Here is a 19,569-nt window from a genome sequence, read left to right as displayed (position 1 = left end):
AGGCTGGCTTGATCATTGTAATACTTTGCTCTTAGACCTCCACAAGAACTTTAAATTAACCATTTAAAAATTGCTCTTATTATTCTGCTAATGCTGTTCTTTTTGTTGAAAAACTCAGAATTTTGACTGTATAAACTATCCAAGACATTTTTATTAGTAGTAGACGCCTTAACGCCCACTCACATCCTGGGCCATCTGACCTCAGGAATTCGCATGATAAGGTGGGGCCAGGTTTCACAAAGAGCTCACCCGAAACTCTGGCTGATTGGGACCCACACCCAGTTTCACACCTTGGCTCAGGCGATTAGAGGATCATCAGGGGGTCCTTTTGTCCCTCTGTGGGGGGAAACTCCCACTAGGTTTATATCTGGGACTCTCCACCATTTGACCTTAGAACTGAAGAAGCTTCTCGGATGAGAGGTGAAACGTCTTCAAGCAAGTTAAAGAAGTCCAGACGCTTTTCTTTGCAAGCTCCTTTGACTACAATGACCTGGATGACCTTCACAGACAGACTGAATTAGTACTTTTTTGGTATTAGAGTCTCATTCAGGTCTGTCAGTAACTCTTTAGAAGGATCAGGCTTCCTAGCTGCCTTTCCTCACCAACATGCTCTGCCGTGTTGTACTATTTGATTCTGATACTACTACTACCACTACTACTAATTCAATCGCGTTTTATACACTACAAAATAAATAAAATATACGACTGTGTTTGCTACTTAAACGGTTACGGTTGAATAACCAAGCGATGAGTAACCTTCTGTTTGATAGGGGTTTAAAAAAAACTGTCCTTGCTCTCCTATGCATTTTTCACCTTTAACTTCAACTCAACCGAACTATATTATGTCGTCAAACGCTTTAATAAACACGATTGGCCATCTGCGAGAGTGGGTCTTTTTACTTGTCAGTGATTGGTGCGAATTCCACGCTGCTGACAGCAGGGTTGTACGTCCCGTCAGCGTGTTTTACAAGGAGGTTTGAACTGCACAGCTAATTATTCTGAAAATGGCGAGCTGGTGTGTACGAGCAGTTAGACAGAGCTACTCTTTTGTAGCTTCGCCTGCGCTAACAAGGTAAGGAGTATTTATTGGTGAGTTACGTCCCCTAACATGGGCGTTTTTACAGTAACGACAGGCTTTCATTGGTCAGGTGATGGCTAGCAGAGTTAGCTTTTGTAGGGTTAAATAGTCCCCACAGTTATCATTAACGTGAAAATCCAGATCAAAGAAACGCTTAAATACGTATGTTTGGTAATATAGTGGGTCAAACTGAAGCCCAATCACCGTATAGGTGTGTAATCCCTAGAAACTGGAGGATGATGACATAACCTGACGTATCCTGAAAGTAGTCCATGCTACAGTAAATATCCAGGGGTCTGTTACACACGCTGTTGTGGACGTGGGATTTTTAAAGTTGTATTTATTTGATCTCTTTAATGTACTACACCGTCTTCTGTGTTTCTATGTGGGACTTGACGCAATGCGTATGGACCAAACTAATTTCATATATGTAGATACCTTCCTTACACAAGCCCCTCTTGTGTAACTATAACTTCGTGTTACATTAAATAATGTAATGTCAAGATTAGCGTCAGGTCTCCAAACTTTCCTCGTGGCTAGAGAAAGATGCACATATCCCGCGAAATGGGCTGTTGCAATGAGTTTAATAAATAAGGCTGACATATATGATATACTAGGCATTTATCATTGAGTGGCAGAAATTCTAAGTTGATCCTCTACCAGTTGAATTGATATTTAATGTCTTATGTATTTAGTACACCTATACAATGACTTTAAATGGCTTGCTGAAGAATATTAAAATTGTGTTCATATGGGGACACTGAATGTGTCATTTTCACACCCTTGTATGCTATGAGGAAACATTTGTATTAGCTCTTTTTCAGGTTTCTGTTATCAAAGTGCTTAGAGTAACACAAGTTATGGACTAAGAAATATTTTATCACTGTACATCAAAGTGCTTTGGCCACGTCCAATAAAGTCTCTGTGGTGCATATATGGTGTAAATCTTGCTAAAATTTAAGTGTCCTTGCCACCCAGGGGGTCTCCACGATTGTTGTGCATGGCCACCCAGCAGAAGAATGGCCACGGGTCAGAGGAGGAGGCTGAGAAGCCAGAACCAAGCCCAACAGAGAAATCCCTAATGGAGGAGAAAACCCAGCTGGAGGATCAGCTCAAGGACATGACAGTAAGTCAATGTGGGCTGCAGATCAGCCTCCAGTTCAGTGGTTACCAAAGTTACACTGACCTGGTATAAACATTACCATGTCGATACCTTTTTCTGTACTTCAGCTTTTGTCAAGTTAGCTGTTCTTTGTGAAGTTACTGTTCTTCACAGAGCAGCACATACATTTATAATCTATCACTCAAAATAAAAGGCTTGGATTCTCCAGTGGGCATGTGATTAAAGTATTTGGCCCTTTTGAGTTCAAATGAGTTTTAGTCTTAGTGATAGAACATTATAGCCTTTATAAAGGGGCTTAACAAATGTAAGTGCAGTTTTTAATCAGCAGTTTGTTTCCACCTTTGTTTCCAGGAAAAGTACAAGAGGGCATTGGCAGACACAGAGAACCTCAGGACGAGAACTCAGAAGATGATAGAGGACGCTAAATTATATGGTAAGGGCTTGTTTCCATTTAGGCTTTGAGTTTGCACCTGTGGACGCTGGATCTGTTGGTGCAAGCCACTGCCTCGATGTCGTTTCAGCTGGTTCAATACCCTTTGGCTTTGGTTTTTGTAACCTCACACACTTTGTTGCTGCTGTTGCAGCCAGGTTGAAGACATGAGCACATGAACATAGCAATAGTTTGAGACTTTCTATGAGCGGAAAAAGGGATTTCTCTGCTTCTGGTTTTGACAACTTCTCTTCCTTCACCAATGCTGATGTGGAGGTTTTGTCTAAATGGAGATTCTTATCAGTCATCACTGCAGCACCTATTTACACCCTTATCACTAGTATAAACCATCAATGTGCAATGCGGTGAGTAAACGGGTGCACATGATGCACTGTTAGGTTGTAAGGCTAAAATGATCTGCTGTTGCATGTTCCTACCACAAGATGTCAGAAGAGGTCAACTTTAGCCTTGTTAGAAAAAGGATTTTCTTATGTGGTTTAATCCAGTTGTTTTTGTATAGTGACATCATATCTTTTAGACTTTGGTATATGTTGCTAGGTTATACTCAAAATGACTCAAGAAAATGCTGAGTAGTTTAAAAATGATACAAGGTTAGAGTTGATTGTTGATAGAAAAATGCAATATAATTGAAGGTGTAACCTGAATAATTATCCAACATCTTACCCTCACTAGGGATCCAGAGCTTCTGCAAGGACCTGCTGGAAGTTGCAGACATTTTAGAGAAGGCCACAGAGAGCGTGCCCAAGGAGGAGGTGACAAGCCAGAACCCTCACCTGAAGAACCTGTACGACGGCCTGGTGATGACCGAGGTCCAGATCCAGAAGGTGTTCACCAAGCACGGCCTCATCAAGCTCAACCCAGATGGCCAGAAATTTGACCCCTATGAGCATGAGGCCCTATTCCACGCCCCTGTCGAGGGTAAAGAGCCTGGCACTGTTGCTGTAGTGACCAAAGTGGGCTACAAGCTTCATGGTCGTACCCTCAGACCAGCTTTGGTGGGTGTAGCCAAAGCTCTCTAGAACTGACACTGTAAGTCTGTAACAGAGCGGGATTAGTATTTCTTTCCTGACTGTTGGTTGACCTCAGGCTCAGCAGACTGCTCAAGGCACCCTACCATCATCTTCTCACGTCTGTCCACACTTCCCCTTCCTAAGGTGCCTCAAAGAGAAGGGGAGCCCAGCTGAACTTTGTATCTGGACAGTGTCCAACAGTTTTTAACAGATACACCATGTATCGCACAGGATTTTTTATTTTTTTTTTTCTTCATTAGTCATGCAAGTTGTGATCTTTGTCTTTTGATCAAGGAAACAAGGACAGGTATTCATATACATAGTTCTCAGAACTATAAATGATAAGAAAAAGTATGAAGTGAGATCGTGAACCCCTGCTTGCAAGACTTTTTGGGCAGAGATGAGGTATAAAATATGTTCACAAAGTGGTTAATGTTGTTATCATTCCAGACTTCATTGTAAAATGCTCATATTAATAACCATATATTAGAATAATAATTAGTTTCATTTTGTGAGAAAGTGAAAGAACAGCACAACAGGAAATGATAGGAAGGTTGACATTTGCACTGAGCTGATAGCGGCTTTCTATCAGCCCTGTTAAAGTAATCCTGGTATTGTGGATGTGATCAGGTGGGGTAAGCCAACTTCAGCCAGTGTAACATCTCTCCCAGAGTTGTGGTGGACTGTGATGTGAGAGCTTTATCTGTCCAGTAGAAGAATTCTGTATATGGACCTTTTTGTCCAAATTGTCATTGCATCCAAATAAACTGGTCAATTTTGAAATCCTTATTGTGGTAGTGTTTGGCTTTTACACACATCTTTAATGGACTGCATTTTAATGAAAGGTGCAGGTAGCTCATGCAACCAGTTCAGAGTCCCTAATCAGTTTACATCTGTAATTAATTAATTATTATTATTTTCTCTCAAGGATATAATTAGCAGTTGTGTCCATTCTAATATCTAATGCATTTATAACTCCAGAACTGACCTTAGGTTTCTTTAATACCAGAGTAAGCTTGTAAAGCTGTCTGTACTTTTATTTGTTCCATAAACTAACTAAAAGATGTATATGCTTCCCAGATCTGAAAAGTAGGTCACTGTGGAAGTCCCTTAAAGCTTTGTTTCCCGTGGCCAGCAGGGGGAAGTTCTGGTTCCACAAAGCACTGTAAAGAAGTCATGCTTGTGACTTACTTTAGTTACAAAATTCAAGGTTTCAGCTGCTAATTTCTCATATGATTAAATATCACTTCATTTTTTTTAAATGTGCAAAATAAACATCATGTATGCAGACATAGCAAGATGTGCTTCATTGTGGGAATGACAGTCTTCCCCAGCTTCTGAGTCAGAGCCACCCTTTTTCTCATTGTGTGTACATTTTCAGATCACCAGAATGGCAATGCCCTAGGGCAGGGGTATCCAACTCCAGGCCTCAAAGGCTGCTGTCCTGCAGGTTTTACATCTCACCCTGGGTCAACACACCAGAATCAAATGATTAGTTCATTACCAGGCCTCTGGAGGACTTCAAGACATGTTGAGGAGGTCATTTAGTCATTTAAATCAGCTGTGTTGGATGAAGTACACATCTAAAATCTGCAGGACAGGATGATTACAGTAAAAAATAAAAAAAAATTTCCTTAAGAAACTTATTTTTCTTCCTTTTCAGTTTAATAATAATATTAATAATGGATTGCATTTATATAGCGCGTTTAGTTTTAATTCTTACATTTTTTTATTGCGTGGTTGACACGTTACTACAGTTGTCCATTCTATTCTTGCTTTCTCATATCAAGTCTTCTTTTCCAGTGAAAGGGATCATTGAAACTTCTGTCACCTCATTTATATTCTGCCCTGGTGTGGACGTTCGGTCAGCTATACAAGTAACAAACCCTCTCTTTGTGACTCAAACAATTCTGGCATTTTGTGCTAGTTTTTGAAAGATCACATTTACACTGAAACACGACCACTTAGAATGATAAAGTATTTGCACTTTTAATACATCTCCACAGATACTTTGTCATTTTCAACAACAAAGTAACAGAACAGCAAAACAACTCAACATAATGAGACGGGCAACAAGATTTAGGACAGCTCGACAGCATGCCACGACTAGAACCAAATCCTCTTCTTCTTTGCGATTCCAAAAACTTTTTTTTTTTAATTACAAAAAGCTATAAAAATTTCATGACATAAAATACTGTACATTTCACAGGTCAGCATAGTTCTCCCCTCCCCTAAAATTTATCTTATAAAGATATTTACATTTAGTAATGTAAAGTCAGCAAATCCCCCTTACAAAAAGTATTTTCCCCAATGAGAACAAAAATTCTTCAGTTTCCACATTTTCGATGGAGACTTTAATATCAAAACACACCATTTTGGAACAATCTAGAACAGTTAGTTGCACGTGCAAACCTGAAAAAAAGAAAAAGTGACAATTAAAGAAAAATGACCAGTTGGTTTCAGCATCACCTTCGAAAAACATTCTGGGCCAGAGGCTCTGAAAAATGCTTATTATATCATTTTGCAAAATCAACAGAACACTCATCTAACGTTCAACCAGCATCTTCTGGAAACCCACTACAGCCAATGAACACATTCAAATCCAGTAGGAACATGTTAGCTAAGGGTTACAACAATGTACAGGAGTGGACCCGAAAACAATATCCATGACCTAAAGAAATCTGCTTGAATGAAAATTTTTCAGTGTTTTCTGCATACTTTAAATAAGAGGGACTATTTCCTGCTGCAGATCGATACACATTTGGTACTCTAGCTGGTTACAGGCGGACAATGTACGTTGGACTGTTTGTACTCATCAGTGCAACAGACACACTATTTGTGTGATACACTGACTGATTGTCAGGGTCTTTTCATAAGACTTTGTTGACAATCAAAAAAATCAGCTGTAGCATTTAGCATAATGAAGCTCCTTTGGCCACGAATGTTGTTAACATGTAAGTGAAATTTAACACCCTGCACAAATGATCCTCAAGCTTAGACCGGAACCTTACAATCTTAGACGCTACATTGTAATAAACAAAACAACGCAACGCTCCACGTTTAAAGCGACACTACAAAAACAATGCCCTGCATGACTTTCCCCGCTCCATCCAGGAAGCTAAATTTTAGTCAGCTAAAATTTAGCTTCCTGGACAAAGAAAAGAAGAGAATGTGAATCTAGACATTTTCCAGCACAGGTAACACCCACACTACCTCTTGTCCTTCTAATTCTTTTGTTTTTAAACGTACTCCTGCTTCAGCTGTGAGACAACTAATTTTCAGCTTGGGTCGCCAAAAAAAGTAATACAAAAGAAAATAATGCCACACAGTGCCACTGTTATGCTTCTACTTTTAGCCAATGTAAAAAGTGAAGTGAAAGCATATTGATAGGCTGCACATCAGCCTTGTTGGGCAGCTGTAAATGTGGTCAGCTATAAGACTATTGAACCTTAAACCTTAAGTTGCAACGTTGTGATGATGTATTAGCTCTGTGTACTCACTCGGTAAACAGCAGTCTTGTACTTTTAAAGTCCTATCATCTGTAGTACAGCACGTGGACTGTAAAATATTTAAAGTTTTAAAGCTGAACCCACACTTTCCTCAGGACAAACTAAAAGGAATACAACAGTTATTGGTGGGTTGCTGACGCAGTCAATCAAATCGCTCCACTTACCTTTTCTACAACATAGAAGGTTGAATGAAAATATTCTTTTTAAATATAGAAAATACTTCACGCTGAGACTTTAGGGGCTTTAAAACAAATGTAAGCCATACATAATTTTAACTTAAATTTGTTTAAAAAAAATATTTAAACAGGATCTTTTTAAATTAGCTATCAAACAAAAATACATTCTGAGTTGGACTTTTTACAGGTTAAAAATAAGCCTGGCAGTGCCCTCTGGTGGACAGAGTGTGACTGGCGTTGACTATGATCTCTTCTTTGGCATTTCTTGTCATTTTTTTCAAACCTGCGGTGACACTGCTGATATTAGCCTTAGTGGATTTTTAAGGGTCATGTTTAGGAATAAGAAAAGATTCCAATATTGATATACTGGTCAATATTTGTTTAATATAAATATACACATATAAATTCTTTATGTTAGTTACATTACAAAAGGGACAATAACGGGTGTCGTTTTTTGTTTTGCTTCGCTTTAATTATCCAGCAATGTATTTCTCAAACTAGTTTCTACTCTGCTACATGTACTGGGAGTATTGTATGGAATGGATGTTGGAGCACACTCTCCTGCAAAAACTCTAAATTAAATTTCTGCATCGATATTTGGTAAAATAAATTTGGGGGAAGATATACAGCAATCAGCCACCTGCAGCAGGTCAAGCTCTAGCTAATCTAAGTAAGCAGTGATAGGCTAGCAATGACATCCACCGAAAGGTATGGGTAGGAATGAAGTCGAAGGGACCTGTGGAAACTTATCTTTTTGTATTCATTATTGTACTCGGCATTTGGTGCAAACTGCAAACTCTGATAGGCCGATAATGACTGTAAACTTCAGCGAGCCCGCTCTAACTAATATTAGGCTATCTAATTAAGTTTGCGCTAAAACCAGCCAGGTTATGGGCAAACCCTGGTTTTTGGAGCTTTTTTCTTTGTGTTTTTTCCCCAATCACCTTATTTTGCAGCCACCAATGGGATAAGAGTTTATCATCAAATCCAATTTTGTTATTTACTTTTCTTTTCAGCATGAAGGTTGTTTGTCCTGTCGCCAGTTGCATTCATTACATTATTTCTACCTTCAGTGTACCTGCTGTAACAACACCAAAACAGCTCTGTAATACCTGCAAGTGTTAACACTGCAGTTATTATTTTGTCAAAATATTTAGAATAGAAAGTACTGTAACCCACACAGCTGTATTAATCCCCTGTTCCTTTCCTAATGCAAAAATATAGGCAGTTTTGTTCCTTGCCCTTATATGAAAATATTTTTTTCTCCAGTTGGGCATCTTATTTCTTTTCAATGTACATATTTACAAGGTCACTCCTGAAAAAAAAAAATGGTGAAAACCAGTAGTTTTTCCTGCCTCCAGCGCTTATAGCTTATCTGTTTATAATTTCCTGAGCAACGATGGACTGCTAAGAGGTGTCTCGGGATATCCAGCCACTTTCTGTGAGGAAGGTGAGAATGCGCTTCTTAAGAACCTTATCCAGGTAGCTGGGCATTCGGCTCTTGGCGGGAATGCCCTGCCTTTTCTGCAGGTGATCTTTGATGATGATGGTTTTGACAGTCAGGTAGCGTGCCGGGCTGAGGTTGAGAGAGTTGCACAGCACCTTCTCCCTGTCTGACAGCAGCTCGAAGCCTGTCAGATTCTCAATGGCAGCGAACTCACCATCTTTGCCCTCTTCTTTGATCCCACCTCCAACCCCTAGTCCTCCAGCAACGCCTCCTCCTCCTCCAGCTCCACCCCCGAGCCCCATCCCAGAACCAAGCCCTCCTCCTCCCGAGCTGCCCCGCTTTGAGGTGACCACACTTTTGTTCTCCTTGCGTTTCTCCCGTTTGTGGCGTGCTGCTTCGTATTCCGCAGACTCCTCCAGGCGTGTGATGCCGTTTCGGCGGTAGCGCTGGAGCTCGCGCACCTTGGCCCTCAGCACTCGCTCTTTATGCATGTTCTCAAAGAACTCTTCAAACTCCCGATGGGCCATGAACTGGCAAAGCGCTCGCAGCCTCACCCGCTGCTCCTTCTCTTCCTTGGTGATTTTTCTTTTAGGTGTACTTGGGAGAGGACCTGCTCCCGATGCCGTCATGGATCCTGATCCGACTGCACCACCACCAGCCCCTGTCCCACTCATGCCAGCTGCACTTCCTACGACTCCCAACATCCCTGTTTTGTCCTTCTCCTTGTCCTTCTTATCTCGGCCCAAAAATGAAGGCACCAGGTTGTAGTCACGAGCGATGTTCTTACGCCGCTGGCGTTCTCTGAGCTTACGCACATACATGTCCACATGGGCGCGCTTCATTTCAATTTCCACGTCCTCATCATCGTAGTTGACACACAGTCCACTGATGAGCTTCTCCGCGTCCTGGTCATACTCAATCTCATAGTCGTCACGTAGTGGCATGTAGCCCAGCTGCTGTTGCTCCACCAAGCTGATATCCAGCGGAGGGAGCGGAGTGGTCAGGCTGGGCGACAGGGGCCCTCCGCTCGGGCAGGTGTGGTCGGTCACCCGGTTTGGAATACTGTCAGGGATACAGGCCTTCCCCAGGTTTCCATGGATGTACATGGTGACATAATGTTCCATAACTTCCTGAGGAGTCCGGGATGCTCCAACATGATCGGCCATGTCCTCCTGAAAGGTCACAAAAAGGAAGTTGTTACTAAGAGGACACCTACACCATTATATTTTTTCTATGTTATACTAGAAGATGAAAAAGTGATGCTCAAACAATCTGCTTAGCTGTTCAAGAGAAAATGGTTTAGAATGCTCATCATTGATATTTAAATATTCATATTTTCTGCTTTTCAATTTTGGGTTATTTCACCATGAAATATTTGAAAATGTACATTTTCTGATGCATTATAGGGGTGCATAATTTTATCTAAAAACTTCCAAGTAAGTCAAACTTAATATAATTTATTTTACACAGACAAATATTCTAATATGCTACACATAAGCCATATGCACTTTGTAATTGACTGTAAATGGGGCTTTGGAGGTGAAGTGTAACTGGTCCACATATACTTAAGAGGAGTCTGTACATTAACAGATGTCTGTGCATTTTTTCTGATTTTACACTTGAGTAAATTAAACATCACTTGGTGGTGGTTGGTTTGTACAACAAGATAACTGCATATCTGTAACATGTCCAGCAAACCTTTCGTGACACTATTCCACTCTTAAATGTTAGCCTTGGTTTTTGGCCCTTTGACCCCTGGGATAGGCTTCAACCCTCTCCTGACCTTGAGATGGATAAGTTGATAACAAAATAGATTGATACGCTTTTGCATTATGAAAAATGAGATTTAATTACAGTTACATTACTTTGCTTTTTGTGTTTACACAGAACTATTCTGTATTTTCCCTTTCCTTGTCTTCTGACTTTGTTTCAGGGGGCGCTAAAGCAGATCTTCCGCCTCCATCTCCCCCTCTCCCTATAGTCACACCAACCCTCTGCATACCCTCCATCACTACATCCACAAGCATCTCTGTGGTCTTTCTTGTGCTGTTTTCTTTTTTTTTGTGCTAATAGAGTAGGCACTAAAAAGCACTGTGACTCAAGGATTCGTGGGATATTATGGAAAAAATGTAACATTTGTGTATATTCCATTAGTCCGATATCAAAATAGTTGGTCTTTGGTACACATTTAATTCAGAGGTTGATACACTTTACATGTTTCTTTAATATGCTGCATTGTAACACAAGTTTCAGGTTAGGTTTCAGTTAATAAGGAGTTAATTACTACTTACTACATAACAATATAGTTTTTCCTTACTTATTTGCTTCCTGTTTTGCCCCTTGTTGTTTTGTGACTCGGAGCAATACAATTATTGAGTGATAATTACGATTATTTTTCCTTTTTATGCGACGTGTTGTTGACATTCCACGTTTCTTAAAGTAAATTGTAACACTATTCTCAAATCTATTTTATTCAGGCTTTTCTTCTGTTTTTAACGTCTCGAAAATTATGTAAAACGATAACAACGAAAATAAGAAGAAAAAAAAATCTTTTTTTATCTTAAAGGTCATTAGCGTTATTCTTATATTACCGCTACAAGCCCACTGCTCTTGTTTTTTCTTTTCTTTTCTAAGCACTAGACACAACGCAACTCCTATGAATTTGTATAGAAAGCTCTAAAGGTCAGAAAAATAACTTAAAAAGTGATGTACCCAGTTTCCAAATCCATACTGCTCGATAGCATCGAGTAGCGACTGCTCTTCCCTGCTGGTCCACCCTCCTTCTGCCTCTGTACCCCAGAGAGAGAACCGACCGCCGTCGACCTGCTGGTAGCCGTGCCATCTCCGGTGATTACCGATTTCGGCGCCCGCTGAGAAGCACTCTGGGCACAGCTCGATATCAGGGCACTCGGTGCAGCGAAGCCGCAGGTTTGTAACATCTGCAAGGCAGTTAACGCAGTACTTCTTCCCCAAGTCGGCCATCTTGCCTGGCGTCTGCTTCTTGTTGTTGGAGGCAAACCTTCGCGCCTGCGTACAGCGAGCCTCGCAGCGCGAGCTACTCACATCCTGCTTATAAATATTAATGAGAATGGGTCAGGGCTCCTGTGATTGGCTCTTCTGCTTAGTTTCCAGGACAACCGAAACAAAACGAACAGTTTCATTGACCACAGAACTGCACGAGCCTTACCTCTGTATACAAAGTAAATATTATTAAAAATGGACAAAGAGGCGGGAGAGGGAGAAAATAAGGTAAGAATTCACAGTGACAGAGACACAGAGGAGAATTTTATTTCTGTTAGTGGGGATAAAAATGAAGCTGTCTCAGCTGAAATGCCCACATCAGACCCTGAAGAAAAGCACTGTGACAGCGGGAAAGTCACAGAAGAGTTCTCTGCTGAAGAGGCCGCCGCTTTTGAACCAGAAGCCAAAAGTGAAGATGAGCTCTGCACTGAGTTTGATGTGATGATTAAAGTCAAAGAACAGCCACTGTGCCACGAAGAAAGTGTGGTTTCTGAGATGAACAGCACTTACCACGATGACGCTCTGAAGCTACATCCTGAGACTCAGGACACGGAGATCTCCAGCCCTCCACACCACGAAGATGAAGAGGCTGAAAAAGAGGGAGCCACATCTGCATGTGCACAAAAACTAAACATAAAGTACAAAGAATATAGACAGCTCCTCCAGGAGGTGTGCAACGAGCGAGATAAGGCCAGGCATAACAGCAGCCAGCTGCAGATGAAACTGGCACAATACTTCAAGAAGGCTGGGGACAGTGTCCAGCTGGAGGGTGAGAAGCCTGTGTCAGAGCACCTGCAGGAGTACGAGAGGTACATCAACACCCTGACTGACCTGAAGCAGCAGCTCCGTGCTGAATCAGAGGCAGCCCAGCGTCAGGCAGAGGACCTGAGGCTACAGTCCCAGGAGCAGCTGGGCAAGGTTGGTGTTGTTTTAAGGGATTGTGTTTTTTACATTAAAGCACAGTTTTACATCCCATATTCACATCTGCAGTAGCACAATAACAATTAAACTTCCAGTCTATTAAAGCTTCAGTCTCTCTCGGTATCTGGTAGGTCATAGATGATGTGATTTATTGTTGTTTGGTTTAGCTCCAGAGTTCATAAAAACTGAAAGAAATCAGATGGGTCAGATTTCATTAAAAATTCTGTCTCTGTTTTTTTATGCTTTCAGACAGAATCCTTTTCGACTACTATTCAACAGGTCAAGTGTCGTTTACTAATCAGTAGTTGTTTCACACTTCATTGTTCCCCACTCAATCTTTATCTGCATCCCACTTCTGTTACCAGTGTTGGGCCTGGAGGGGGCAAATACTGGCTATAATTTAGTGGAAATTTACTGAAAGCCCCAATCAGAACCTTTAGATACATCTGCATCTAAAGGACAAAGGTCACTCGTTCAAGGATGCTAATGTTTACATTTTGATTCTAAAGAGGAGTGAAAGAAATCATCTGTGTCCAACTGTTATTAACGACCCTCTTTGAACAGAGGAGGTGGCTTACGACACCAACTGTCTGCCCTCTATAATCCATTTTTGAGATACCTTCCCAAGCGCCACATGATAGTTTGAGGCAATATCTCCCAGTGGTTTCATCCAAAACCTCTGCAGATATCACACACACACGTTTTCACACCTTAGCTCATGTGGTGAGCCACATAATCAAGGGCTTAAATACTTCTGACTCTCCATCTTTGATCTTTGATCTTAGAACTCAAGAAGCTTATCAAATGAGAGCTGAATCATCTTCAACAAACTTAAAGAAGTCCAGTCGCTTTTTTAGTCGCAAGCACTTGACAATTGGAAAGAAACACACTCCGCCCTAAAGCGGGTTTTATAACTTCTGCCTTCGTGATTCTACTGGTGTTGCTGTGGCATAACTTTTGTCATCGGACAGGACGCACAGGTTTGCCTGCTTGCCCTAAACTGACCATAACCTTGACTCCGAATCTTAACCCTTAAACAAGCCAGAAGGATTGTAAAAAACTGAAACCTTTAACCTTTCATCAATCAGATGGTCTAAAAATTGCTAAGACTTTAATCACTCACTCCTGTTGCTTGTAAGTTGGATTTTCCAGAAAGCTGGATTCTGTCTGTTCTGCAAAGACACATTTTCAACAGGCACATTTAGGTCCACTTTTAAAAACAACAACAATGTGATATAAAGTGTTTATGTGACTAAATACATTTTAGCTTTAAAAGAAAAAGAAAAAACTTTAGTTAACTGAAAAAAGCCACAGTTTCTGTCAGGAACTGGAGTTTCATTTTACACTTTAACTGTAAATCCTAAAAAAATTAAAAAACAAAGAACGCTGATGCTGTTTGCCATGGAGGCATTATTTTACATGTCTTTGAACCTACTTTAGACTCCATCACTGACTCCATGACTTGTTTAACAGCTTCACACTTCTTTGTTTGGACACCAAACCCACAACACCTTTTAGGAAGAAACTTGTTATGTGAATTATGATTCACAGTCTACACCATAAGGCCTCTTCTTACAGGCCAAACAGAACAATAGCTGCACTTATTACAGTCCCGAGAGATCAAAGTCATTTATTTTCCATGAGATTAGATTTGCTACAACTTTACTGCCATTGTTGAGAGTAGATGTGCAGAGAAAGCTGCACACAGTTACAGTGAGTCTTCCTGAAATCTTCAGTCATTCCTCAGCCTGTATTTAAAAAGGAGCCTAAATTACAACAACAGAGGATTAATTAAACCGATGATCTTTTGTCACCTGAAATTGATGCACTTAAGGTACAAGAAAGAAGAGACAAAAACATTTTCAGTTGCTCACAAATATGAGCACAGTTCTGCCCCCGTTCTTGCTGTTCACAGTAACACCCACTGAAATGTATCTGCAAGAGAGGCGGACAAATGAGGAAAAGAGAGCAGCTTTGATTCTGCACAGGGGCACAGTTATCTTTTCTTGAGACTGTTTTTAATGTAGCCTATACAGGCTCCGGTTCATTAGTGTTGTCCTTAATTTTAAATATGAATTCAACGTTAAAAGCACAAACAAAATAAAGTAGATTTTAAAATCACAGTTTTGATATGGCAAAATTTTCCAGTTTCCAGTCATTGTGGATCAAAATGATTGAAAGACTTACAACCCTAATTAAGTTGATAACACTTACAATTGTGTTATTTTTGTAATTGTGTGTGTTGGAGAATTCTGTCCACAACAAAAATACGACTTTAATGGAATGAGTACAGTGCTCTGTAAGGGCTAAGATGATATATTTCAGTTCAGCAGTCCGATTAGCTGCATTTGAACCTAAAATCATCTATTTGTTTGTTTGTGTTTGTTGGCTTCAATTTCACTTCAAACATGGGTGAACTAGACACACAGACGTTAGCATAGTACATGCATGAAACAGTAAATCATTTTTTTTGTATTCATTTTCTTATCATTATTTTTGCATGTTTAGAAAAAGGGAAAAGCTTTTATATGATACCTCAGTCTCTGCAGGGAAAATTGGCACAAGTGAGCCACACATGCACACTTGCAGGGAAGCTGGATGGATGTGCAGTGCATACTGAACTGTGCAGACACAGTGGAAGCTGTGGAAGATGCACAAAGACCGTTTGTTAAATATAACTTGAAACTAAGTAAAAATCTGCTGTCATTTTAATAAAAAATACACTGAAAATACAGTGACTGTACATATAGCCCTGTTATTAAAATTATTTAGCAAACTGTTAATGCACTCAAAAACGGTCTCATCTTCATCCTCAGGTGGAAGATGAATGGCGAGCACTGATGGCACTGAAACAGGATACAGCTGTGAAGATGCTAAGCAGACGCCTGGGTAAAGAAGCAGCTCGGGCCAAAGTGGAGGCGTCTCTGCGAGCTGAACAGCTTCGGCAGGATGAGCTGATCAAACTGCGGCTGAAGCACATCAAGTTGAATATGAAGATTTGCAAGCTGGAGGCAGAGCTCCGCCGTGGGGAGGAACATGACAGGGACCCCATACAGATCCAGTTTGAGCAGCTGCAGGCTGAGAAGCTAGAGCAGAAAAAACAAGCCGAAAAGCAGCACGAGGGATCAGCAAAGCTGCAGAAGAAGATCAGCAGTAGCTTGGAGGTATGCTGACAAATCCATGGATACAGATTGCTTCTAATTTCTTTCATTATGAGCAATAGCAGTGATATTTGTTGTCTCTCTTGTATCAGTGCCTGTCACATATAAAGGAGAAGCTGCGCTGGTGCCAGATGGAGGTCAAGGTGAAGAGAGAGCAACTGACTGAGGTGGAGGCCGTGGTGGCTGGGAAGAGGGACCACCTAACCAGGGTCAAGCAAGAAAACAGTCGCCTGCACAGACAAAACCTGAGGTTGAAGGAGCAGCGTGGGCTGCTGGGCAACAGGGTCCTGCTGCAGGACTTTGAGGATACTGTGAATGCCTCTGACCAACTGGAGGAACAACTAGAACATCTGAAGTGCCGGCAAGCCGAGATCCTCTTCAGCTGTGGCGGGTGGAAGAGTCAATAATGACTAAAACTTTATCTCAGGTTTCAAAAAGCTATGAAAAAATGAGAAAATAACAAATGTAGCTGACAAGGAGCTAACAGGAATTTGAACGACCACTAGCCTTTACAGTTTGATTCAGTGTAGTGTCTCACTGTAAACTAAGCCTGCGTGCAGTAAAACTTGGAAAACCATAATCTGGATAAGAAGTCATGGTCGGAATTCCATGCATCCTCTCATACAAGATTATCATCTTAGATAAGGTGACTCAGACATGTTGAATGCAATCTTAAAAACATTGATAGAAATAAAGATACATTTTTGTGCAGTTTTTGTATTTTAATATGAAAATTTACTTTTTTTTACCAGAAGGTTTTAGTGTATTTGCCCTGTAGTAAAATGAAAAATAATTAATTTAATTTAATTTTACAAAGAAAACGTAGTAGCGGTTAATACTGTCACCTCACAACTAGAAGGTTGTATATTTATAGTTCATGGCTGGCTTCAGCTTCTGTGTGAGAATAACTGGTGATTTTGAATTGCCTGTAGGTGAAGATGTGAGAGCGACTGGTTGTCTGTCTCCGGGTCTTCTCTGCCACATGTGGAACGGGCTCTGCTGAATCAAAGTTTCATACTTCTTACAGTTTTTATCGAATGCCTAAACACTAACTGTGATTCCTGTAGCACAATTTCTAAAACTAGTCAGACTTATAGCAAAACCACTCACTGAGTGTGCAAAACTAAAAGCACAAAAACTGCTTTGCACTCAGTTTGCAATTTTGTAACACACACTTTGCAAGACTGTAGGCACAATTCACTGCACAACACTCAATTTCCAAATTTCCAACACACTCCTAGCAAAAGTATACACATGTATGGCTATCATTACAGTTTTTTCTGATTGCTTAAGCACATTTTTTGTAACTATTGGCTAATTTTGCAAAACTCTTCACACAAATAAGAAAACCTGTCACCCAATCATCAAAACATTGTAGTTCTCTTGCAAAAGCAAACACAGCTAGATTAACTCTTCACACCTTCGTAAAAATGGTGTTTCCGTATCAAACAGTACACACAAGCCATCATCTACTAAGCACACAATGCGCCAACTGCACACTGATGGTATGAATACAAAACACATCTGGCCTTTGCTTTCTCTGTGCACAAGGTAGGCTATGTCAGTTTGAGCTCATACTTCTGTCATAGATCCATAAGCATAGAGGGATCCAAACTTCAAGTACTGGTGTTTATTCAAACACATCAAAACAAACACAAGTGTTCATTTCCAAGTATAGGATTATTTGCAATCGCCATAATGAGTATATGGGTTACTTGGTCTGCAGTGAACATGCTTCCTCTGCCCCAGCATCTGGTCATCTAGCAATTCTGTAAAGTAACAATTTCAGTATTTTTACATCAATGGTGTTGGTGTGTTTCTCATTGGCATATGGCAGTGCTACAAATCTTTGTGCGAAGTGACTGTACTAACCGATTCTCATTTCAAGATGTCCTTATGGTGCTTGCTACAGTGTAGCGGCTCGAGTTAGGCTGGACCCGTTGGCCAGCTACCCTCAGGGTCATTCCACGGTTGATTACATGGTCCACTATTGTAGCTCTGATGTCATCAGCAATTCTATTTCTTACTCTTCCTACCCTTCCTCTCCCCCCTCCTCATCTTCCTCTCCCCCCTCCTCGTCTTCCTCTTGCTCCTCCTTGTCCTTGTCGTCCTCTTCATCCTACTCCTTCACCTCCACGTCCTCTTCCTCGGCCTCCTCTACTTCTCACTCTTTCTGCTCCCACCATTGTACTCCGCACACACAGCTTACCTGTATTATAGTGCTTAGGCTGACTGCAAAGTGAACTAATTATCTAAAGAAGTTTTCACATGTGAAAGTGTGCCAGACAGTTGGCAAATTAGTGTTAATGATAGCCATACATGTGTATACTTTTGCTAGGAGTGTGTTGGAAATTTGGTAATTGAGTGTTGTGCAGTGAATTGTGCCTACAGTTTTGCAAAGTGTGTGTTACAAAATTGCAAACTGAGTGCAAAGCAGTTTTTGTGCTTTTAGTTTTGCAAACTCAGTGAGTGGTTTTGCTATAAGTCTGAATAGTTTTAAAGATTGTGCTACAGGAATCACAGTTAGGGTTTAAGCATTCAGAAAAAACTGTAACACTAATTTGCCAACTGTCTGGCACACTTTCACATGTGAAAACTTTCTTAGATAATTCGTTCACTTTGCAATCAGCCTAAGCACTATAATACAGGTAAGCTGTGTGTGCGGAGTACAATGGTGGGAGCAGAAAGAGTGAGAAGTAGAGGAGGCCGAGGAAGAGGACGTGGAGGTGAAGAAGTAGGATGAAGAGGACGACAAGGACAAGGAGGAGCAAGAGGAAGACGAGGAGGGGGCAGAGGAAGCATGTTCACTGCAGACCACGTAACCCATATAGTCATTATGGCGATTGCAAATAATCCTATACTTGGAAATAAACACTTGTGTTTGTTTTGATGTGTTTGACTAAACACCAGTACTTGAAGTTTGGATCCCTCCATGCTTATGGATCTATGACAGAAGTATGAGCTCAAACTGACATAGCCTACCTTGTGCACAGGGAAGGCAAACGCCAGATGTGTTTTGTATTCATACCATCGGTGTGCAGTTGGCGCATTGTGTGCTTAGTAGATGATGGCTTGTGTGTACTGTTTGATACGGAAACACCATTTTTACGAAGGTGTGAAGAGTTAATCTAGCTGTGTTTGCTTTTGCAAGAGAACTACAATGTTTTGATGATTGGGTGACAGGTTTTCTTATTTGTGTGAAGAGTTTTGCAAAATTAGCCAATAGTTACAAAAAATGTGCTTAAGCAATCAGAAAAAACTGTAAACGTTACCTTGACATCTTTGATAGACTTTCTAGCCAGAAAGTTTGTGTTCAGCAATATTTAATCCAATTATTTATGGATTAAAAAGACAAAAAGACTTTGACAGCAATTGTATGAAATCCATAAATTATATATATATATATATATATATATATATATATATATATATATATATATATATATATATATATATATATATATATATATATATATATATATATATATATATATATATATATATGTATATATATATATATATATATATATATATATATATATATATATATATATGTATATATATATATATATATATATATATATGCTATGTATATATGTATAAACCCAGAAGCTCTAAGGTATTTATAAATCAGTCTCTAACACTGCAAGTTTACACTTAATGTAAAAGAGC

General features: G+C 40.3%; 3 protein-coding genes across 3 annotated transcripts; 2 read left to right on the top strand and 1 right to left on the bottom strand.

Annotated features, from left to right (window-relative positions):
- Nucleotides 1–915: 915 nt before the first annotated feature.
- Nucleotides 916–4,445, top strand: grpel1 (GrpE-like 1, mitochondrial). Its single transcript, XM_085267443.1, has 4 exons — nt 916–1,072; nt 2,057–2,204; nt 2,553–2,634; nt 3,325–4,445. The coding sequence occupies exons 1-4, from the start codon at nt 1,005–1,007 to the stop codon at nt 3,669–3,671; spliced, it is 645 nt and encodes a 214-aa protein (XP_085123569.1). The 5' UTR covers nt 916–1,004; the 3' UTR covers nt 3,672–4,445.
- A 1,187-nt stretch (nt 4,446–5,632) lies between these two features.
- Nucleotides 5,633–11,776, bottom strand: tada2b (transcriptional adaptor 2B). Its single transcript, XM_085267441.1, has 2 exons — nt 11,507–11,776; nt 5,633–9,966 (listed from the first exon to the last, which is right to left on the bottom strand). Exons 1-2 carry the CDS (start codon nt 11,774–11,776, stop codon nt 8,755–8,757), a joined length of 1,482 nt encoding a protein of 493 aa, XP_085123567.1. The 3' UTR covers nt 5,633–8,754.
- A 17-nt stretch (nt 11,777–11,793) lies between these two features.
- Nucleotides 11,794–17,931, top strand: cfap184 (cilia and flagella associated protein 184). Its single transcript, XM_085267442.1, has 3 exons — nt 11,794–12,733; nt 15,553–15,900; nt 15,990–17,931. The coding sequence occupies exons 1-3, from the start codon at nt 12,011–12,013 to the stop codon at nt 16,302–16,304; spliced, it is 1,386 nt and encodes a 461-aa protein (XP_085123568.1). The 5' UTR covers nt 11,794–12,010; the 3' UTR covers nt 16,305–17,931.
- The last annotated feature ends 1,638 nt before the right edge of the window (nt 17,932–19,569 follow it).

Source organism: Mchenga conophoros, linkage group LG3 (assembly GCF_057382185.1).
Source record: "Mchenga conophoros isolate Kocher_MC1m ecotype Shallow Benthic linkage group LG3, M_conophoros_male_GT1.1, whole genome shotgun sequence".
NCBI classification, from domain to species: domain Eukaryota; kingdom Metazoa; phylum Chordata; class Actinopteri; order Cichliformes; family Cichlidae; genus Mchenga; species Mchenga conophoros.
This window is presented reverse-complemented; position numbering and strand designations above follow the sequence as displayed.

What these genes read in the sequence shown, in the direction of transcription:
- cfap184 (XM_085267442.1), top strand. Translation starts at nt 12,011, where the DNA reads ATGGACAAAGAGGCGGGAGAGGGAGAAAATAAGGTAAGAATTCACAGT. An exon ending in CCCAGGAGCAGCTGGGCAAG is followed by an intron (nt 12,734 to 15,552) that starts GTTGGTGTTGTT and finishes CTTCATCCTCAG; the next exon opens with GTGGAAGATGAATGGCGAGC. An exon ending in AGATCAGCAGTAGCTTGGAG is followed by an intron (nt 15,901 to 15,989) that starts GTATGCTGACAA and finishes CTCTTGTATCAG; the next exon opens with TGCCTGTCACATATAAAGGA.
- grpel1 (XM_085267443.1), top strand. Translation starts at nt 1,005, where the DNA reads ATGGCGAGCTGGTGTGTACGAGCAGTTAGACAGAGCTACTCTTTTGTA. An exon ending in ATCAGCTCAAGGACATGACA is followed by an intron (nt 2,205 to 2,552) that starts GTAAGTCAATGT and finishes CTTTGTTTCCAG; the next exon opens with GAAAAGTACAAGAGGGCATT. An exon ending in AGAGGACGCTAAATTATATG is followed by an intron (nt 2,635 to 3,324) that starts GTAAGGGCTTGT and finishes TACCCTCACTAG; the next exon opens with GGATCCAGAGCTTCTGCAAG.
- tada2b (XM_085267441.1), bottom strand. Translation starts at nt 11,776, where the DNA reads ATGGCCGACTTGGGGAAGAAGTACTGCGTTAACTGCCTTGCAGATGTT. An exon ending in AGTATGGATTTGGAAACTGG is followed by an intron (nt 9,967 to 11,506) that starts GTACATCACTTT and finishes GTGACCTTTCAG; the next exon opens with GAGGACATGGCCGATCATGT.